Here is a 23,815-nt window from a genome sequence, read left to right as displayed (position 1 = left end):
ATTTGCTTAAGGCTCCTTATCCGTCTACATACTGAGGCAGAGAAATACAAAATCTAAATGTGATTTAATTGGTTCAATTTGCTGTATATTTTTATGCTAAGCTTAGGTCCGTATCTTGATGAGCCCAGATGTAGTCACGCTCGAGGTTTACAGCTTCACATTGCTTGCATTTCCTTATTTTTACAAAGCAAGCGTCTATCAATCACACAGATAAATTAGAAAGGAACATGTATAGACATAACACATGGAAAAGATTTTTCAGCATGCTATGTAATTATTAACCTGATTTTTACTATTGTAAGAAGCCGTGAATTGCAGATAGCACGGACGAAGTTAAATGCTTTTATACTGGATACATTTTGCTTATACAGAACTCTATAGGTATGGTCGAACAATATAATTGAAGCTTTGTCAGCTCTGTAACCTAGCAACAGATAATACTGTTAGGTTACTGAATTGCTCCTGGTTGACAAGTAGGGAGTATTTTTGTGTTTATCATGTTTGCTAATGATGGGCTCCTTTCCAAAAGGCTTGTCTTAATCTTAATTAGAGTTTATCAGCAGAGGTCTGCATGACATTGTGCAGACACTGATTTCATAAATAATAAAAAGTGCAAGTGAAAAATTTGGCAGGATGGAGAGATATTTAAGGGCACTGCTTCTAGTAAGGGGAGTGTGGATTTACAAAATATAATCGAGTTTGAACTGTGACTTTATTCTTTATTATCGGAACTTGTAGTACACTTCACTGCAGTTTTGACAGCAATTATGAAAAAAAAATTTATAAGCTTCCTGTTAGGAACCGTATCTGTTTGCACAAGAACTTTGATCATAAACATTACTTAGAACAGTAAGTACATGGTTTTTCAAGAATGTCAAGGTCTTAGTGGTTATTACTTTCTATGGAACCTTGAATGTATCTGTCCTTTTTTGTAAAGGGAGTGGTGTGTGGGGAGACTGGGAAGAGTGACTATGTTTGCAGCATAAGAGGCAGACAAAGAGAGGATCCTAAAATAACCTTTCCATTTGGTGGAAGGGAGAGAGGTATCAGATAGCTGCTTCAGTGCCTGATGTCATTCGATAAAGACTTCACGCCCATGCAGCAGGAATGTGATTTTTGTATTGCTCTGGTTTGTACCATGTGATCTTTCACAGTTTGGGGGGATACATATGATTGATCATTTCTAATAATAAGTGACAAACCTTCAAAATAATAAAGAAGTAAATGTTGTAAAACCAAATGTTAATTCACAAATTTGCTAAGTTCCTAACTGGCTTATTCAGTTGAAAGGTGATGCGAAGTCATTACATCCTTGCTTTGTCCATCTTTCCTCCCCTTTTCACTCATCACACCCACATTCTTCAAATATTAGGGGAAAGGGGGAAATTCAGAGCGGGGTTCAGTTGCCATTTTCTGAGTTTCGAAATCTCCCTACTGAATTGTTTGGACCTGTCTATTGATTTGATTATCAAGAGACTTGTGTTCATAGAGTCTCGCTTTTTCTACCCTATACAGATGGAGATAGTTCACCCTTAGGCCAGAGATTTTTTTTAAGTTTTTTTTATTTTTTACTTTTTTTATGTTTGTTTACTTTTGAGAGAGAGAGAGACAGAGCGCAAGCTCGGGAGGGACAGAGAGAGAAGGAGACACAGAATCTGAAGCAGGCTCCAAGGTCTGAGCTGTCAGCACAGAGCCCAACACGGGGAACGAACCCATGAGATCATGACCTGAGCCGAAGTCGGACACTCAACTGGCTGAGCCACCCAGGCACCCCAAGCCAGAGATTCTTAATGCCAGAGACGCTCTAAGCCCCTCTGAGGAGCCTCTAAAAAATAATGGAGCCTAACCATCACTCCCAGATATTTTGGTTTGATTGATTTAGAGTAGGACTTGGAAATCAGTGTTGATTAAGAGCTCCCAGGTGAATTGACTGTGCAGTCAAGATTGCCAAGTAGTGCTCTATGCTTATGTGCAATTTTGATGCCCTTTTGGAGCCTAGCTCAACTTGTAATTGACATATGGAATCGTGCAAAGGCTACATTCGTGTTTAATATCACCAAATGAGTTTAATATGTGTGAAATGTTTATTATAGCACTTGGCACATAGTAAGTGCTTTCTAAGTGTTAGCTATTCTAATTCTGTGTCAATCTTATTAGAAGGTAACCTGGAGTTATTTCCACATGACAAATATGAACATTATGCTCCACATTGTAGCTATGCACTTAACAGCTAGATCTCAGCACAGTGTAATCTTCTTGACCCTGTTTCATAAAGCGAACCATCTTATTTCTGATTCAGAGAGATCACTGTGCTAATTACTCAAAAACTGAGTGTAAGGCACAGTGTAGTTAGTGAACATCGGAGGTCACTTTGACTTGACTGGGACACCTGGTTTTTCTGTGCAACATCTAAAGCCCAGCTGCCTTGTCTAAATCCCATCTCCCACACCTCACTCCCTTCCTCCAGTTCCCCTCTACACCTTACCTACACCTCCAGACTTGTGATATCTCAGTAAAATGGGAATAAATAAAAGCCACCTTACTGCTTTCTTGGGAGAAATTAAGACGATGCATGCGAAGTGCTTAGCACAGTGCTGGTACGTAGCACGAGAAACCACTGGATAAATGTGTGATTATTACTATTGTTGGCACATTGGTCATAGAAGCTTAAAAAGTTGCTTACAACCTGATGATAATAATCTACAGGATATCTGGCCTAAGGCTGTCATTTTATATGAGATGGGTAAAGCAGTTCTCCAACACTCAGTAACTGACAGTCAAGTCAGGATTGGAACTGAAGCTTCTTACCCACTGACCAGTCAAGTGCTGTTTCTAGTCCATCTGTGCCCTGAGGACAAATATATTTTCAGTGACTTTGGGTGCCACCTATGCTTCATTATTAACATGTAATCCCTTACACCGAGATCCTGTGCTCTTGAGGGCTGTGCAAAGGAAGTTGTAAGAGCTTTATCACCTAAGCATATGTGATATTACCACATATGCACCCAATCCCCTTACATAATTCTGTTTGTTTTCAGATCAATATACTGCTAGTTTGGGTTTGCGTATTAAAAATTTGCTGGGTTTGGGGATGCCTGGGTGACTCGTTTGGCTAAGCCTCTGACTCCGGCTCAGGTCATGATCTCACAGTTCGTGGCTTTGAGCCCCATGCTGGGCTCTGTGCTGACAGCTCAGAGCCTGGAGCCTGCTTCAGATTCTGTGTCTCCTTCTCTCCCTGTGCCTCTCCCTGACTTGTGCTTGCTCTGTCTCTCTCTCTCGCTCTCACTCTGTCTCAAAAATAAATAACATTTTAAAAAATAGCTGGGTTTAAATCTGGGGGCATTAAACATACTACTGCCTATGAAAACCACAAAAAACATCTGTTTAGATTCCTTAAATTCCATATCCATAGAGAGTTGACAGGAACACTCCACTGGTACTCAAAACACAAGCAGAAATCCAAATCAACAAAATCATCAGGAGCTACATCACTCAAAATTTTCAAACCCACACAATATCCAAAATTCATCCAAATGAAAACAGTTAACGTGGCCAAATATGACCAACTCCCATCTTAGCAACCTCATTCCTCTAGGGACTGAGCTTTCAAGATGCTTTCTTTGTTAAAGTAGCTTTGCTAGGAAAACTGAGAAGGGAGAAGACCTTATTTTGTTGTTTTAAGCCATCTCATATGAGGGGTGCCTGGGTGGCTTAGTTGGTTAAGCATCTGACTCTTGATCTTGGCTCAGGTCACGATCCCAGGGTCATGAGATTGAGCCCCGTGTTGGGCTGAGCCAGCTGAGCGTGGAGCCTGCTTAAGATTCTCTCTGTCTTCCTCTGACCCTCTCCTCCCGAGCTCTGTCTCTAAAAATAAGTTCAAAAGCCATCCTATGTGGAAAGCACTTTATAAAAATTAGATTCTATCTTTAGCTGTGGCTAAAACAAACTTCTGCAAATATCGGAGGTTCATTGTGGTGGCTTTTACCGAAAAAAACGGTGCTCTCATTTTTTCCCAATGGTTTTGATTGTGATACAGTACATGTAACATTAAATCTATCGTAACCATTTTTAAGTGCACAATTCCATGGCATTAAATACATTCGCATTGTCACGCAACCATCAACATGGCCCATCTCCAGAACCCTTTTCATTTTGCAAAACTGAAGCTGTGTATCCATCGAACAATATCTCTCCATTTTCTCCTCCTCCAGCTCCTGACAACCACTAGCCCACTTTCTGTCTCAGTGATTCTCAATACCTTAAGTACCTTATTGTACATGGAATCGTGCAAGATTTTTGTCTTTTTGTGACTAATTTATTTCACTTAGTATAATGCCCTCAAATTTCTTCCATGTTTTAGCTTATGTCAGAATGTCCTTCCTTTTTATTTTTTTTAAATTTCCTTCCTTTTTAAAGCCGAATATTCCATTGTGTGTATATATATATATATATATATATATATATATACACCACAGTTTGCTTTTCCATTCATCTGTCAGTGGACGCTTGGGTTACTTCCATGCTTTAGCTATTTTTTCATCATGCTGCTATGAACATGGGTGTGCAAATATCTCTTGGAGACCCTGTTTTCAATTCTTTTGAGTATATACCCAGAAATGGAGTTGCTGGATCGTAAAGTAATTCTATTTTTAAAATTTTTTTTAATTTTTTTTAACCTTTATTTATTTTTGAGACAGAGAGAGACAGAGCATGAACGGGGGATTGTCAGAAAGAGGGAGACACAGAATCCGAAACAGGCTTCAGGCTCTGAGCATCAGCCCAGAGCCTGACGCGGGGCTCAAACTCATGGACCGTGAGATCGTGACCTGAGCCGAAGTTGGCCGCTTAACAGACTGAGCCACCCAGGCGCCCCTCTATTTTTAATTTTTAATGAACTGCCATACTGTTGTCCACAGTGGCTATACCATTTTACATTCTCACCAGATGTGGACAAGGTTCCAATTTCTCCACAACCTTACCAGTACTTGTTATTTTCTGGGTTTGGTTTTTGTTTCTTGATAGTGGTGTTCTCATTTTAAAGCCAAACGTAACATTCTCTGGTTTGTTTCCATTGATAATGAGGTCGGTAGGATGAAGACACCAAAATAGCTAAATATCAACCTAATGTATCATTTGCATGCACTCAGCTTTCTCCTTAATCAAGGAATAAATGCTACTGCCTTCTATTCAATGCTAAATTAGAGTTGGCAATATCTACCCAAGCTCCAAAAACCGGTGGGTAGGAAACTGGTTCTCCTGCCTCCTCAGCCCATTGTCAGTGCTAGAAACTATTTCTGTTTCTAACTGGTCAAGATACAGTCTGTGGTCCACGAATGGATGATGCAGCCTTAGTCTTTTCCAAAATGGGTTAGTGCGCTCCAGCAAAGCATAGATACATTTGCCCATTGAATCCATAGACTTTTCTTTTTTTTTTTTTTTTTTTTTTTCTGGTGAGATTTCATTTCTTGGATGTAGCAGGACAGTGTGAAATTAGAATAACAGTCTCAACCAAATCAAACCAAAGTGATACTCGTTAACAATTATATAGTACTTCTCTATCGGGTAATATTCTTAAGCTTTCACATATATTAACTTATTTTATCCTCATAATAGCACTATGAATTCAGTATTATTATCAGTATTCCCATTTACAAGGATGGGGAAACTGATCTCCACAGTGCTTAGGTGGCAAGTTCAAATCACAAGCCAAAATTTGTATGCTGGCAGTCTGGTTCCATTGTCCGTCCTCTTGCAGATGGGATTACATCCCCCGCTAGCAATCACACTTAGAATGGTTTTTTTTTTTTAACTTTTTTAATGTTCATTTATTTTTGAGAGAGAGAGACAGAGACAGAGTGTGAGCAGGGGAGGGACAGAGAGAGAGGGAGACACAGAATCCAAAACAAGCTATAGACTGAGCTGTCAGCACAGAGCCCAACACGGGGCTTGAACCCACGAACCGTGAGATCATTATCTGAACTGACTGAGCCACGCAGGTGCCCCTTAGAATGTTTTATTAGAATCTGTAATTGAAACCATGTTACAATACTCGGCATTTCTCTCTCCCTATAAATGACTCCCTCAAGTTGAATACTCTAAATTCACCATCTAAAAAACTCAGCCAAACAGCTTCAAAGAGCCAACCCTTGATTTTTGTGCCATTCTCTTGGTCCCCCTATAACTTTTCCAAATAGATGTTCTCTATATTTTTAAATGGTCCCTGCCCTCCACCCACATCTTAATTGTTGAGACTTCCCAAATTTCAATCTGCTCCTTTTTTTAAACTCTATAGTCTTCCTGCATTACCACATCAAGGCAAAGAGTATCCACAGTCATTTAGAACGTGCTGATGACTTCCAAAAAAAAAATTTTTTTTTCCTCCAGCCTTATGTCTTGTCCAAATTCCAACTGCCTCCTCAATACATTCATGCTGAAGTCCCCCTCAGGGACTTCAGACTTTACATTTTCAAAGCAGAATTCATTATTTCTGTGCATGCACATACATACGACAAGCACACACATGCGTGTTTGGAGTCGGACAGACGGAAGTCTAAACCATGATTCCGCACTGGCTATGCATATAGCTTTAGGCAAGTTAGATAACCTCTCCAAGCTTCAATTTTCTCAACTCTAAAACAAGGAAAATATCACCAACCTCACAGAATAATTGATGGGATTAAAATAGATGAAATACATAAACCACTTAGCCTATTGGGCCCAAAGAAAGTGCTCCTAATTAGTACAATTGTCTTCTTGTTGTCTGTATAATACCACTGTTAATACACCAGTTTTACTGTCTCATCAATGGCACCCCCGCCTCTGGTTTCCCAGACCAGAACCTTCCAGTTATTTTCAATAGCCTCCTTTCTTTTATTCATCTGAGGAGATCAGCCCAGTTCTCTGTCTTGAACCTGGCCCTTCTCTCCCTCACAATTTACATGTCTCACAATTGAACTAGCACAACAGTCTCCAAATGGCCCTCGCGGCAACATGTCCTGCCCCTAGCCCCGTTGACAGTCCTCATTACCCTGAGATCTTTATTCTGGGGGAGAAAAGCCCCTGCCGAGAATTTGTTCATTTATTCACTCAAACAAGTATATGCCACATCTTCCCACCATGATGAGCCAGACACAGCCGCCTTGATCTTACTTTCCAAGCCCCCTCGACCTACTCTAAACTTTTTGAGGGGAGGAAGCCCTGATGATAACGTCTGCTAATTCCAGTGGCAAATGCTACAACTGTCACCGTGGCAGATTTCAACTCACCAGGGTGATAGCCACTAGCACGCAAAATTCCCGACAATTGGATATTGTGCTCTATGATCCCATACAGGCTGGCGCAGTCACACCATTGCCTGTAACCAGCCTCTCTCCCTCAGACCCCAGGCTCCAGCAAGGTGGCCTCTGACCATTACCAGGACCAGTCAGGCTCTTCCATCATCCTGCACCTGCACGTATGTTCCTTCCTCTGCCAGTAATGATTTCCCTGTCGGGTCCCCTACACATACTTCTGGTATTTTACCTTTATTCTTTATGAGTCAATAAAAGTCCCCCTGGATGAGTTGCCTGACTCCACCAAGAAGTGTCCATCATTCACTCTCGCGTTTTCTTTAGCATTAGGGGATGGCACCCGCCACGTGGTATTCTCATTCATCTGCCTATGTATGTACATTCTTAGTTGTTTGTGAAGGCAGGGTGCCCAGCCTGGCACACAGCAGAGAGTTCAATGAATAGCTGATGAATGAATGATGGGAAAGATTAAATCCTAATACAACGGAGACTTTCTCATCAAGTCTACACAGTGTATTTTCAGTCTGATTCGGCCTTTCTCAAGGGTATGCCCCGACTAAACCATAAAATGAGGTAAAATGATAAAGATGACAGGGGCACCTGGGTGGCTCAGCTGGTTGAGTGTCCGACTTCAGCTCAGGTCATGATCTCGTGGTTTGTGGGTTCCAGCCCCGCATTGGGCTCTATGCTGACAGCTCAGAGCCTGGAGCCGGCTTCGAACTCCATGTCTCCCTGTCTCTCTGCCCCTCCCCCACTCATGCTCTATCTGTCTGTCTCTCTCTTTCTCTCCCTCTCTCTCAAAAATAAATAAACATTTCTAAAAAAATTTTTAATGATAAAGAAAATGAAATATGAAACATTCAGTATTTCAGAAAACATAAATATTATAATTGCCGGGCTGTCTAATAATGTAGAAAATCATTTTTGCTTACTTTTGGTTGCACTTAATAGTCCTGAATCTTATTTTATTTACTTATAGGATCTTTCTGGTTCAAAGTTTGAGCACAAGTATTCTGAGCCGTCCTGCTGCATGGCTCACTGCTGGGATAGAGATTAGTTATGAGTGGTACTTTCTCTAAACATCTCAATTTCTCCTGGAAACCTGAGTCCAAACCTTTCCTTTTTCGAAAGATACCCATGGCTGGATTTACCAAAAGTACAAATTTGTCAAAAGGGGTAAAATATCACCCATCATGTAAATTCACCACTGAACTTCAGTGATTCAGTTCATCGCTGAAATCCAGCGACTCCAAAAGAGCAGGCTTTGAAATAAACCCGAATTGCCATGACTTGCTCTGCCCACCCCACCTCTCTACTACAAAGACTCACTTAATAAACTACACCCCAGAGGAGAGATAAGGTGCAAATGATTACCTTGTCTATAGCTGTAAGTAGTTTGGATCTGTACGCACATCAGAGAAGGCTTAGCAGCTGAATGCCGAAAGCTTCCAAGGGGGACGAATGGGCACCGGCAGAAACACCACCACTTAGCCCTTTTCAGTGCTCCACGGTTGCCACAATGAGGTGGTTTAGCTTCTGTTATTGGTAGATAAATAAGTCAGTGCCAAAGTGACTCTGTTTTGCAACTTGGGTAAACTTGGGTGCTTTCAGATCCGTTAGAGTCAGTGAAAAAAAGTTCAGTTGTTTTCTGCCCTTTGGGTATATTTTTCACCTTGAGTCTATTTGTGTTTCCTTTTGCGACTTTCACACAAATTCAAGGTGTGTAATCTGGGCTTTATTTTTCCACAAACATCTACTGTCGTGGACGGTGCTGCTTACTCAACCTTTAAAACGTAATCAGCCCGTGTAATTAACTGTCCAAGGTTTCTCTGGAAGTGTCCCGATTTCTTCTGTGTAACTCGGCCATATCGTATGCTGTTATCTTTTCCAGCAGATTTTTACCACAAGTTGTTTAAAAACTATGATCTATTTAAGGATGGAAAAAATGAAGTGCCGTTGAAGACACAGTTATGCTGAAAGATAAACAGAGCAATATTACTTATCAGAATGGGTACAATTTTTGCTTGCTTAATGAGTACAATATATAGCTTTGCAATATATACACAATGAGAAAAAAAGCTTTATAACATATCAAGTATGCCACATTATTTCAGGCATAACTGTAGAGGATACGTATCTAGGCCTGAGAGTGTAGATAACAAAATATAAGTGCTTTGCCTGTCTAAACATGTTAAATAAATGAGCATACACTATCGCATTGCAATACATTAGAAGATGTACTTGCATAGTTAATTTTCTTTTTAATGCACCACACGTGATCATTTGAAGTGTGGAGCCAGAATATATCTTAGTATTTGAAGAAAGGGTTCTTTTCATTTAAACAAATCTTTATTTAAATAAGCCTTTTGAAAAGGATCTTTGGCATATCTCCTTTTCAGGAAGTTCAATCAGGGTAAACGGAGATAAAGAAGCCGCATTATAAGGAATATTATATAAGTAAAGATCACTAAGCCAAAAAAAAAAAAAAAAAAAAAAAAAAAACAAATGGCAGCAGACATACGGAGAGTAAAACTAGCTGGAATGTCGTTTTAACTTTCTAGATTTTAGGAGCTTTTGTTTACTCTTTTTTTACAGTTTTAGGCATTTCGGTATTTTGGGAAGAGAGAGGGAGGGAGGGAGAGAGAAAGAAATAACTTCTGACTTCCATAAGGTACAAAAAGAGGGACTTCAAAGGCTCACCTGAAATAAATTTCTGTGGTTGGATCCCCACCATGCCTCCTCATAAGCGTGAGACCATGTAATAGCACGGTTAATGATTAAGGCAAGCCCCAGAAGGCAAACGGTTCACAAAACTCTCTACAGATTATGTCTGTTCTTGGCTCTTAGTCCTGTCCTACTGTCAGTCACTGAACAGTTCATGAAATGCAAGGAATACAATTTTCCACATAGGAGGGCACAGGAGCACAGCTATTGTCTCCATCGGACACTCCACCCCCCATAGAAAGGGATGTGAAAAACATGAGAAGATGCTATTGACATCAATCTAGTGTGCGGCGGGCTCGAGCATTCTGCGTCAATTCTATCTTTCTCTTTCTTTTCTCTTCTTAATAGGGGGTCAGCTTTGGTGCACAACCACGAAGGCCATCTCTGAGGGTGAAGAGCTAATTGCCTTTGTGGTGGATTTTGACTCAAGGCTACAAGCTGCCAGTCAGATGACTCTTGCAGAAGGGATGTACCCTGCACGCCTGCTGGACTCAATTCAGCTGCTTCCTCAGCAAGCTGCCATGGCTTCTATTTTGCCTACAGCTATTGTCAATAGTAAGTGCTGAGTGCAATAGCCCAGTACAATAGCTTTGTAGTGGTGATGGGTATTTATGGGACAAAAAAAAATGTCTACTGACAGGCAACCAGGGACAGACTTTTTTCTCCAGTGTTGTGATTTCATTTTATCTCTTCTCTAACTTTGCGCGCACGTGCACGCGCGTGTGTGTGTGTGTGTGTGTGTGTGTGTGTGTGGTCGCCTCTCATGAGAGTATGAAAAGAACACTTCTATTCATTCATTTCAGGTTGGATTCTCAAATGTCACACAAAAACTGACTTTCTGAACTAGCTGAACAACATTTAAGGCTACTTAGTTATGAGATATTGAAGAGCTTTCATGGATGCTTCTTTAATAGAATAATATAGTTATGCTTTAGGAGCCATAGAGTTAAAAACTTTCTAGAAAAAGAAAAAAATAATGGGGCATCTGGGTGGCTCAGTTGGTTAAGGGTCCAACGTCAGCTCAGGTCATGATCTCACAGTTCGTGGGTTCGAGCCCCACGTTGTGCTCTGTGGTGACAGCTCAGAGCCTAGAGCCTGTTTCAGATTCTGTGTCTCCCTCTGTTTCTGCCCCTCCCCAGCTCACACTCTGACTCTCTCTCTCTTTCCCTCTCTCTGTCACTCAAAAATAAATACACATTAAAAAAATTTACTTAGGGGCGCCTGGGTGGCGCAGTCGGTTAAGCGTCCGACTTCAGCCAGGTCACGATCTCGCGGTCCGTGAGTTCGAGCCCCGCGTCAGGCTCTGGGCTGATGGCTCGGAGCCTGGAGCCTGTTTCCGATTCTGTGTCTCCCTCTCTCTCTGCCCCTCCCCCGTTCATGCTCTGTCTCTCTCTGTCCCCCAAAAAATAAATAAACGTTGAAAAAAAAATTTAAAAAAAAAATTTACTTAAAGAAAAGGAAAAAATAAGAAACCAAAGTTTGATTAGATATAGTAAGAGGAAATATAGCTCAGTAAATCAAGACATCAGCTAATACAACAACAACAAAAAGAGACATAAAAAATAAAGAAAAATACATATAAACTGAGAATAATTTATGTGGAGAATTCAAAAATATGCTCTCGCAAATATGCCTTTGTGATTATTTTGTTAAAAAGACTAGTGAACTAAGTTTGTACTCCTTGAATACAAAGTGACACTGTATATAACAGAAAATCAGTGGTCCAATAGTCCAGGGTTTGAGTTCTAGACTCAGCTCTGCTTTCTTCTAGCTCTGTGAGAAAATCTGAATAGCAGTCACATCTTAAGAGAATAGATTGCAAAGCTAGTAGGTTTGGAAAACCTGAAAATCCCTAAGACTCTGAATGATGCAGAAATGCAGATATTGTAATGATGTCTTGATATTTAAAAAATAAATAAATAGGGGCACCTGGGTGGCTTAGTCAGTTAAGCTTCCGACTTCAGCTCAGGTCATGATCTCACAGTTCATGGGTTCGAGCCCCGCATCAGGCTCCGGAGGCTGGAGCCTGCTTCAGATTCTGTGTCTCCCCCTCTCTCTGCCCCTCTTCTGCTCATGCTATGACTCTCGCACTCTATGACTCTCTCAAAAATAAATAGACATTAAAAATTTTTTGGGCGCCTGGGTGGCGCAGTCGGTTAAGCGTCCGACTTCAGCCAGGTCACGATCTCGCGGTCCGTGAGTTCGAGCCCCGCGTCAGGCTCTGGGCTGATGGCTCAGAGCCTGGAGCCTGTTTCCGATTCTGTGTCTCCCTCTCTCTCTCTGCCCCTCCCCCGTTCATGCTCTGTCTCTCTCTGTCCCAAAAATAAATAAACGTTGAAAAAAAAAATTTTTTTTTTAAATTTTTTAAATAAATATAAAATAAATACATATTCAACAATAATTACATTCTTACTGTCCCGGTATCCTTGAAAGAAATTCTCAGGTGTATCTGGAATTACCCTACGTCCACACAGTGAATCCAGTACACCCAACCCCAGGTAATATTTTTGGGTCTCCTTTATGTAAATGTAGTTATTTTCTCTTACTGGATCTTTACGTGGATTCCGGTAGCGAGGAACCTGAAATAACATAGACCCAAACTGAATTTGTGGCAAAAGGAGTTTGGTTACCAAGGACACCAGGAGCACCGTATACTATTGTGAGGCTCCAATGGGTGAAGGTTATTTTTTAATTATCTTCCCTCTGAATCCTTCTCTGACCTTGTCCTTCCTCACCCACCTAGTGTCCCTCACCCAAAGCACTCCTCAGATGCCTCCAGCAGAATGGTCATTACAGCCTAATATAATTATCTGACCACTTGTTCATCAATCCCAGAAGAGTGTAAGATCCTTAATGACGGCTTTTTGGTGTTTCATTTTGCTTTACACCCAGCTCAGCATAGAGTCCAGCCTATAGTCGGCTTTCTATAATTAATTTATTAAATGAACAAATGCTGTCAGTAGTTGGCATCAGGCTAACTTTAGTTCAGCTCTTAGATCCTTGCCTTTTAGTCAGATAAGCCCATTCACATTGCTCTTTATACATGCATATTTTTCTAAACCATAAATACATTATGAGCAATTTAAAATGAATCTCCTGTGCTTTTAACGTGGGAGTCTCCCACGGTACCACTTTCCGAAGAGTCTGTGGGAAGGTAAATTGCACTGGGTGTAACATTTCTTTAAAAGCTTAGTCCTGCACTGTGGAACAGCACCCAGGACTGCACTCATCGCTGTCTGATTGCCTAATTCAGAACCTGAGAGCGGTCTCTGGGAAAAATGGAACTAAAATGCCGCTTTACCCGTGGTTGGTTCCAAATGGACAGCAGCTAATGTGTCCCTGTGTTTTCACCTGCAGAGGATATATTTCCTTGCAAGTCTTGTGGCATCTGGTATCGGAGTGAGCGGAATCTGCAAGCCCATTTGATGTACTATTGCAGTGGGAGGCAAAGAGAAGCCGCCCCAGTATCAGAAGAAAATGAAGACAGTGCTCCTCAGGTTTCCAGCCTGTGCCCCTTCCCACAGTGCACCAAGAGCTTTTCAAATGCCCGAGCCCTAGAAATGCACCTGAATTCACACAGCGGTACGTGCTTCCCTTGTTTCTTCTTTCGCTCCAGAAGACTTTATCCTTCTCTGCATATATACGTGCATTCATATATGCAAACATATAGAATTCTACACCTAACTGTGCCTGTGAAATCAAAATCAAACTTGACAGACCAGCTGATTGTTCTCTTATGTCACTTATCATCAGTATATTCTGCTCAAAGGATTTGGGTCCGAATTCTTTCCTAACAATTAGTGTATTCAGATTGCAGGCCAGATTTTGTCAACAGCATCATTTGCGAAATAGTCTCAATACCCTTTGTGTATTGTCATTAATATTCATTGATTTAAGTGTCAAGTGATCTTTGGAAACTGACCATACTGTTTCCCACATGGTAGGAAATACATAGTAGGTACATACAAATAAGTATTTGCTGAATTGAAGTAACACTGTTATTTTGATAGATCCAATTACAGCCACACTTGAGAGAAATTAACTTTTAAACACGAATCCATAAAATGCTCTTGACTTCTAGAGGTTGCGTAACAGCTTCGTCGATTTTTATGACATAAAACCACCTTCAGCACTATGTTTTTAAAATCCTTAAGAAAAATTAAGCTAAAAAAACAAATAGGTTTGTTTTGTTTTCTTTTGTTTCGTTTTAGCTCCCTCTTAACAGAAAGGTTGCAACTATCCCCATTTTCTTTTGGAGTTATATGCCCAATTATTGGTGGCATCATCACAGAGTATTCTAATTCTGTATTTTTTTTTTAAATTAAGTTAATCTAATGTACAGGATTATATTAACTTTAGATAGTTCTAGGAATATTTTTGAATAGGACAAACCAAGGTTTAGCCTTCAGAGTTCTTGAGCTTTTGTAATATAAAACTTATAAGGTACTTCTGGGTGACTTGACCGTTTTTGCTTGAGTTGAATAATTAAACTGAAATAGGTGCTGAGTTTAAAAAAAAAAAAAAAAAAAACCTAGCTCCAATGCTGTAGTACAGTGCAAGCTTTTGTCTTTGAACCTATAAAAATAGGCAATTTCCTTTCTAGTCATTCTCTTCCCCTTCCTACAAATGAGCTACCATTATGTAGGTGATAAAGCAGAGGAAGCAGAAACAGGTCAGTTGTCTCAGATGGTGAATAGTCAGTCATTCACAAAACAAAAATAGAGATAGAGGGATCTTTCAGCTAAATAGAATAATGAGTATTGGGTCAGTTAAGGAGAAAAGGAGACAGGAGTAAGAAGTCCTCTTTTATTGCTATACGACTGGGTTTCTTCTACCATATTTTTCAGCCAATAAATAGAAAAGGCAATTCTCATTTTAGTCTAAAGTGCAGAGGGCACGAGCCATGCCTGACTTGGCTATATGCCAACAAATGGGAACTAGAGTTGACCTTAGTGAGGAAAAGTGTCCAGATCTGAATTCAATACATGGGGGGGGGGGGGGGGTGCGTTTTCCTCATAACCGCCAAACAATTCTCCAGATACCAAAGGCATGTCCTATGATTTAACTCAAATCTGACACTATCACCTGGAGCAGAGTCAGATTCTACAGATTAGGGGGGGTCAGCCCCCTGCCCCAACTTCAGATGCCAGTTGAAAGCCCAGGTTGTTACCTGTGCTTCGACCAACTGGCTATAAATCAGAGGTTGCTAAGATCCCTCTTTGGGTTCAAATAATTTGCTAGATTGGCTCACAGAACTCAGGAAATCCATTTACTCACAAGATTACTAGTTTATTATAAGAGGTAAAGACTTAGGAACAGTAAGATGTAAGAGATGCCTAGAGCAAGGTTTGCGGAAAGGGTGAGGAGCTTCCATACCATCTCCCAGCCTGTCATTCTCCTCAAACCAACTGGGAAGCTCTCTGAAACCAGTCCTTTTGGGTTTTTATGGAGGCTTCATTACCTAGGCATGACTGATGAAATCGTTGACTGCCGGCACTTGAACTCAATCTCCAGCCCCCTCCCCTCCCCTCCTTCCCCTCTGGAGAGGAGGAACTAAAAGTTCAAACCCACCAATTGCAAGGTTGGTTCCCCTGGCAACCAGCCTCACCCTTAGTTAACCTAGGGTTTTCCAAAAGTCACTACATTAACATAACAAAAATACCTTTATTCCTCTCATCACAGGAAAATTCCAAGGATTTAAGGAGCTGTGAGCCAGGAAGCCTGGTCAAAGACCTAATATAATATATATGAATGACCAAACACACATGACTTTATAAATCACAATATCACAGTAAGGCTTACTCACCAATCGTTGGTGATATTCAAAATATTTTATAACTGACTAGAAACAGGTGGTGATTGATCAACACGGATGTCAGTCCTAAATGACTTTATTAAGGTACTGGTGTCTACCAGCTGAATATCAGCCCTGGATAGAGATAAACCATGTTCAGCAAAATCCATGCATAAAAATCTAGAGTTGTACCAAAGATAAATTAGGAGGTTATTGATTACTTTGCAAAATGGTTCCTACTTGGATTCTTCTGAAATACCTAACCTGGTGCACTGGGAGTTATTTGATTTTCACCTAGTTTATCGATATCAACTCTAATGTCTACCTGCTTCTTCCTAGTGCAGGACCTAGTGTTGTAATGAGAAGGTTATTGGATTAGAAATTACAAAATCTCGGGTTTGGGCATGGCTCCATCATTGAATAGCTTTAGTACCATAATCAATTCCCTTGACTTCCTTGAATTTGTTCCCTGACCTGTACAATGCAGACAATGAAAGCTGTCCCACAGGATATGATAATATACTTGGCTGTGCTCTGGAAACCATGAGGTGCTATTACTCTGATGACCAACCTGACAAAAGACGTCGCGAGAAAAAAAAAAAAAAATAACAGTATCGCAAATGAGATTCTGAAAAATTTCAATTCGTTCCTGCAGTGTAAAGGTTCATATCATTAGAAAACCAATGCACATGGTTCTCAGTGTTCTTATTTTGTATGTCTCTCCAGGAGTGAAAATGGAAGAATTCCTCCCCCCTGGTGCTAGTCTAAAATGCACCGTCTGTAGCTACACCGCTGATTCCGTGATCGGCTTTCACCAACACCTGTTCTCCCATCTCACTCAAGCTGCCTTCCGATGCAATCACTGCCACTTCGGCTTCCAGACTCAGAGGGAGTTATTGCAGCACCAGGAGCTCCATGTCCCTGGAGGCAAACTTCCCAGAGAAGGTGATATGGAGCACTCTCCAAGTGGAACCGAAGACAGCTTACAGCCAGCCACAGACTTGTTGACCAGAAGCGAACTCCCGCAGAGCCAAAAGGCGATGCAGACTAAAGACGCGAGCTCTGACACAGAGCTGGACAAGTGTGAGAAAAAGACTCAGCTCTTTCTCACGAACCAGAGACCAGAGATACAGCCTACGGCAAATAAACAAAGCTTTTCTTACACAAAAATCAAGTCTGAGCCCTCCAGTCCAAGACTTGCCTCATCTCCGGTTCAGCCTAACGTTGGGCCTTCTTTCCCTGTGGGCCCTTTTCTGTCTCAGTTTGCTTTCCCCCAAGATATCACAATGGTCCCTCAAGCTTCAGAGATCTTAGCCAAGATGTCTGAACTGGTACATCGGCGACTGAGGCACGGAAGCAGTAGCTACCCTCCCGTGATTTACAGCCCTTTGATGCCCAAGGGGGCCACTTGTTTTGAGTGTAACATAACGTTCAATAATTTGGATAATTATCTAGTGCACAAAAAACATTACTGCAGCAGCCGATGGCAGCAGATGGCCAAGTCCCCAGAGTTCCCTGGCGTTTCAGAAAAGATGCCTGAGGCCGTGAGCCCCAACACTGGTCAAACCTCCATAAACCTTCTCAACCCAGCTGCTCATTCTGCTGATCCCGAGAACCCACTTCTTCAAACATCCTGCCTCAATTCTTCCACTGTTTTAGATTTAATTGGGCCAAATGGGAAGGGCCATGACAAGGACTTTTCCGCTCAAGCTAAGAAGCTCTCCACCTCTAACAGCAGTGATGATAAAATTAATGGAAAACCTGTTGATGTGAAAAATCCCAGTGTCCCCTTAGTGGATGGGGAAAGTGACCCAAATAAGACTACCTGCGAAGCTTGCAACATTACCTTCAGCCGGCATGAAACATACATGGTCCACAAACAGTATTACTGTGCCACACGCCACGACCCTCCCCTGAAGAGGTCCGCTTCCAACAAAGTGCCTGCCATGCAGAGAACCATGCGCACACGCAAGCGAAGGAAGATGTATGAGATGTGCCTACCTGAGCAGGAGCAAAGGCCTCCCCTGGTCCAACAGCGATTTCTTGACGTAGCCAACCTCAGCAATCCCTGTACCTCCACTCAAGAACCCACAGAAGGGCTAGGAGAGTGCTACCACCCGAGATGTGATATCTTCCCAGGAATTGTCTCAAAGCACTTGGAAACTTCTCTGACGATCAACAAATGTGTCCCAGTCTCCAAATGTGACACTACCCATTCCAGCGTTTCCTGCCTCGAGATGGACGTGCCCATAGATCTCAGCAAAAAGTGTTTATCCCAGTCTGAGCGGACGACCACGTCTCCCAAAAGGCTGCTGGACTACCATGAGTGCACTGTGTGCAAGATCAGCTTCAATAAAGTGGAGAACTACCTGGCCCACAAGCAGAATTTCTGCCCAGTCACGGCACATCAGCGTAACGACCCGGGCCAACTCGACAGCAAAGTATTTCCAAATCCAGAGAGCGAAAGAAACAGCCCCGATGTCAGCTATGAAAGAAGCATAATAAAATGTGAGAAAAATGGAAATCTGAAGCAGCCTTCCCCTAATGGAAACTTATTTTCATCCCACTTAGCAACCCTGCAAGGCCTGAAAGTCTTCAGTGAAGCGGCTCAGCTCATTGCTACAAAGGAAGAAAACAAACATTTGTTTCTTCCCCAATGCCTTTACCCCGGGGCAATAAAGAAGGCAAAAGGGGCTGACCAGCTTTCTCCATATTATGGCATAAAGCCAAGTGATTATATTTCTGGTTCTCTTGTCATCCACAACGCTGACGTGGAGCCGAGCACAAATGCCGAAAATGAATCCCCTAAAGGCCAGGCTTCCTCCAACGGGTGCGCCCCGACGAAGAAAGATCCCCTGCCGCTGTTACCCAAAAACAGAGGCATGGTAATAGTCAATGGTGGACTGAAGCAAGACGAGAGACCTGCCGCCAACCCACAGCAAGAGAACATTTCCCAGAATCCTCAGCATGAAGACGGCCACAAATCTCCCTCTTGGATCTCTGAGAACCCGTTAGCCACAAATGAGAATGTCTCCCCAGGGATTCCTTCCGCGGAGGAACAGTTGTCTAGTATAGCAAAAGGTGTGAATGGCTCCACCCAGGCTCCCACCAGCGGGAAATATTGCCGCCTGTGTGATATTCAGTTCAACAACCTCTCAAACTTTATAACTCACAAGAAGTTTTATTGCTCATCACATGCGGCGGAACATGTCAAATGAAATAACTTCATAAATAAACACCAGTCACCTTTGGTACCAGTGTTTAGTATGTGGTTCTACCCAGTCCAGAAAACAAAAACAAAACAAAACAAAACAAAAAACAAAACACAAAAGCTGTTTGAATTACATCTGGGCAATCAGGAGATAATTCATTAAGGCTGAGTTGAAGACTTAAGGTGTAATTTCATTACGGTCCATTAGTAAAGTGTATTATTGGTGCCATTTTCAAAAAAAAATTAATTTATTTTACCAGCAGTATTCATAGCTGTGGTTATGTTATTTTTTATTTAAAAACTTTATATTAAAGTCATTTGTAATGTTATTGTATAGTTATTGTGTAGCACATATGGTTTGCACAGTATAGTAGCTTTTAAAGAAAATAGTCACGAACAATACAGAAAAGCATTTTAGAAATAGCTTCAAAAGCACTTGTGGATCTTGATTTCTTCTTATATGCTGTTGCAGATATATGTATATGCTAAAATATAACTTGCAACGATGTTCTAAATACACATGCTATAAGTTCGCCTTAAGATTTCAATTCTTGGATAATCAGGCTCTGTTTGCACTTTATATTTTAGCAGATACAGTCTCTTAGTCACTAGGCTTTGCATTTGTATGTAGCTGTATGTTTCTGTCCATTTTCTTAATCTTAAACATGTATGTTAAATGAAGATGGCAATTTTTTTCTTGTATAGTACTTGTATTTTCTTTCGCTGATGCAGCTCTGTCTCAATTTTTAAACCTTTGCTGTTAAATGCAATACTTTATAAAGAATGAACAAAATTACTGGAAGCAGTATTGTAAGTAATGAGGTAGTGTTAATCAGTTTTATCTTTTGAAAGGCACAGTCTAAATCGAAACCCTAAACTCAATGCTGCAAGTATGAATTTAATTCATATATAAGATCTATTTAAATATAAGAGTAGCAATACTGCACCTGGTGATCACAAAGATAATGTTCTACTTCTGATAGAAATGATTTCTCAACAAATATTGTTACTATGCATGTATATGGATGGAATAAAATTCCAGATTGTTGGAGAAGTTTGGCAGACTTTTTTTTCTTTAAAATACAAAGGAAAGTCTATATATCTATTCTTTGTGGTGAGAACAGGTTCAAAATAGCACTGAATAGCTGAATGCTGAATATTATATATATATATATATATATATATATACGTATTATATATATATATATATAATACGTATATATATACATATATATATATGGTGACAAATCAGTAAAGGAATAGATTGTCCATTATATGTTCCTAATTAATATGACACATATAACATCTCTCCCCCCACCACTGTAGCACAGAAAGAAAACAATTTCATAAAAGACTTGCAAAGCCTATGCACAAGAAGTGTAACAAACGTTGATGAAAAGCACCCAACTTTTAAATGAAGTTTACCAGAGAGAGAGAGAGAGAGGTTTGCCTGTCAAGGAGCCATGAAGTGGTATAGTCAAGCAATTCTGATGAGTAAAGACATACAAATTTCATGCAATTTGCACAAGACCCTAGATTTCACACATCTCACTTGTACTTTCCAAGGGTTTGCATACTGACGGGGAGGGGAGAACAGGGGATGTGAGTCAGATCATGAAGGACCTCATGGGGTATCCAGAGGTGTTGAGGTGTGACTCAGCAGGCAAGATGGGCACCTATTGCCAATCAAGACAAACCGCAGTCTACTTCAGTTTTAGAAACATCCAGATCAGTTACCTCACCTGTAGTTAAGATGCACTATTCGCAGGCAGGCTGTGATGCACTATTATTTGTCCATATCGGATTTGGTAACATAATGAACTTAAGGTGCCAGCCTGAACACGGCCTATAAATACTGTGACGAAACATAAAAACTACTGTGCTGTCCAGAACCATTCCTCCTATTGTTGTCTAGAATAACTATTTTTAAATGTAGAATCTTGACCTTAACTGATGTTTTTCATTTCAGTCCGTGACAAAGCAGAGAGGTAAACAGAACTGATCCGCTTAATAGAGTTTTTCAGGAATCTCGTGAAGCATCAGAACCCTGGGGACCCACAGACATGTTCATAAGGACCCATGCATTTCTCAGGTGGGAACTGGCAAGACTGGGTAGTCACAACAGGACTTGTCTCCCCAGTCTCTTCTTTTTCCTCTTCTCTAGGAAGGAAGGAACGAAGGAACGAAGGAAGGAAAGAGAGGGTGGGAGGGAGAGAGGGAGACAGACAAAAAGAAAAACAGAAAGAGAGAAAGACAGGAAGGAAGGGAGGGAGGGAGGGAGGAGGAAGAAGTCAGCATATCTTTGTTGACCATCTGGGATTGTACCCACTATTTGGGGGACGAAGGCAGAGGTAGAATCCATGATTGCTTCCCTGGAGGAATTTATACTCTGACTCAGTATAGAGCTTCTCAACCCTGTTCTTCCATTAGAATCACATAGGGAACATTTTTTAAATGCCAATGAATATGTGTTCTTGGTACATTGAGCTTTACATGAGATCAATTAAAGAAAACTTCTTATCTGGGAATCTCTATTTTTAAACATCTGTCCAGGTGGCTCTGATATGTGGCAATGTTGGGACACACTAAAGGGTCAACTAGGATGAGGTAAAAAGGACGAGTGAGACTGAGTAGAAAGATAAAAAGAAAAGGAAATCAATATGGGATGAAAGCACTGGGAAAGATTGTGAGGATAGGGTAAGGTCTAGAAAGGTGGGCACAGTGATGAGGAATGCCACCTGTCCTTCTGGTAGCCCTGAAATATTTTGCTGTATCCAGAAGAATATTTCTGATATTGTTCCAGTAGCCATTCACAGAAGGAAATTGATAGCAGAGGCTGAAATAGTGATGTTCAGACCACAGCGAAACCCTGGAGAGTATAGAGGAACAAAACAGTATTTCTCCATGTGGAGATCACTGTAAATAGTAGCATGGAAGTCGCATGTGATGATGAAGGGTGAGTAAAAAACTTTCCAAAAGAAGAAGGGTCAGACTGCAAAGTAGAAGTAAACAAGGGTATAGAGATCTGGTCTCCCAAGACCTTGAGTGCCAGGCTGAGGTTTATGGGTTTTCTTGTACCTTGCCTCTTAACGTAGAGTAATTGTGTATAGGAACAGTGACAGGGTGAAGCAGGAGGCCTAAATGCTAGAGGGGTATTTTCTAGAAGGCCATAACGATGGTCCAAATGGGGACTAGTGTGAGCCCACACGGAGTGAATGAAGAAGGACAAGTCTGTGTACAGCTTACATTATAACAGATCTTGGAGACCAAATTGAAGAGAAAGCCCAAGGTCTTCAACCCTGATTGCAGCACTCTGTGTTCAACGAGACAACATTGAGTCAGAATATTAGCACCAGTCGAATGGTCTAGGAAGGGTCGTAAAAAAGAATGAGAGTTTATACTGGTCTTCAGATTGTCCGTGGGATTTAAATCCTCTACAGAACACTAACATCTACTACATCAGAATATCTTAAGACGGCCATAGGTTTCTAGGGTTTTTTGGCAAAGCAACCCGAGAGTATTTTATATAATCCTCCACTGACCACAAATGAAAATCACTGAATTAAATATAGAGGGAAAAGGAGCGCCTGGCTCAGTCAGTTAAGCGTCCAGCTTCGGCCCAGGTCATGATCTCTCAGTCCATGGGTGCGAGCCCTGCATCGGGCTCTGTGCTGACAGCTCGGACCCTGGGGTCTGCTTCAGATTCCGTGTCTTTCTCCCTATCTTTCCTCCACTCATTCTCTCTGTCTCTCTCAAAAATAAACAAACATTTTAACATTTTAATAAATAAATAATAAATAAAGAGGGAATGGCAGCAAGTATTCTGCAGTCGACACCAAAATAAATTAAGCTGGTAGCAGAATTGAATTCTCAATTGGTCTTCAAAGTTGCTATCACGTATATGACACATTTTGGTGTTTAAAACCTATAATTTAAAAATAATTCAACACGTGTTTTAGTATTGAAATTAAAACTAAAAATTAAGTCATTATGGAATCTGTGAACAATATTTGAAAATCTTTTAATACGATGGAGCCCTCTCGTTTCCAGGCAGAATTAAGGGCAGAGACTTTAAGTGCCCGAAGTCGCAAAGCTAATGGGTGAGATCCAGAGACCTGAGCCTTGTTCTCAGATTACCTCTCCACCTCAAGTTCCTTTCTCCACTAAACCAGAAGGAAAAATACTAGGGCCTGTTAGCTAAAATTCCAGCTACTTTTTCTTGCTCTGATATATTTAAGTCTAGCCCAAACAATCTCTGGAGGTAGAGAAAAAGGAGCATATTGTTTTCTCATGACTACTGTAACAAATTACCACAAGCTTGGTGACTCGAAACAACAGAAGTTTATTTTGTTATGGCGCCCAGCCAAACTCTACAAATGTGTAGCAGCACAGCAGAAATTGTTACCCTGAAACTAGTAAGTCTCTTGGAACTTGATGGAGACATGAATGTTATTAACAAACATGGATGATAGCCATAAAGGATACAGCATCTAAACTATCACGTCTCAGCTGATGACTGTGGACCCAATCGTGAAGCAGAATGTTGTCTGATAACAACCCTGCACCAAGCGGTATATCTGTCTGGAACTTAGTAAATCTTAATTCAGAGAACCATAAAAAGCAGAGGCGGGCTGGGTAAAAGTTTACTTTGGCACTATCTAGAAAAAAGAGTTTGCTCAGTATATTAAAAGAATAAATAGGACTGAAGGAAAATAAACTTTTCAAGAACCTAGCAGCCCCATTTTGCAGGTAAGTAATATATTAATTTCAAATGATTTTTATCTTTATATTCAAGAA

The 23,815-nt window shown here is 41.0% G+C and overlaps 1 protein-coding gene across 4 annotated transcripts in view; it reads left to right on the top strand.

The window, feature by feature from the left end:
• ZFPM2 (zinc finger protein, FOG family member 2) overlaps positions 1-20,072 on the top strand; it is a 474,560-nt gene extending 454,488 nt beyond the window's left edge. For 2 of the 4 annotated variants that reach the window (XM_086694916.1, XM_086694915.1), the window contains 3 exons: positions 10,362-10,568; positions 13,371-13,595; positions 16,534-20,072. In XM_086694916.1, coding sequence (XP_086551042.1) covers positions 10,362-10,568; positions 13,371-13,595; positions 16,534-19,025 — 2,924 coding nt within the window. In that variant the 3' untranslated portion in view covers positions 19,026-20,072. The remainder of the gene's footprint in view (positions 1-10,361; positions 10,569-13,370; positions 13,596-16,533) is intronic. The other 2 variants (XM_086694918.1, XM_086694917.1) reach the window with 2 other exon arrangements.
• Positions 20,073-23,815: the final 3,743 nt, after the last annotated feature.

This window comes from Puma concolor, chromosome F2 (genome assembly GCF_028749965.1).
Source record: "Puma concolor isolate L17-30 chromosome F2, mPumCon1.1.hap2, whole genome shotgun sequence".
Taxonomy (NCBI): domain Eukaryota; kingdom Metazoa; phylum Chordata; class Mammalia; order Carnivora; family Felidae; genus Puma; species Puma concolor.
This window is presented reverse-complemented; position numbering and strand designations above follow the sequence as displayed.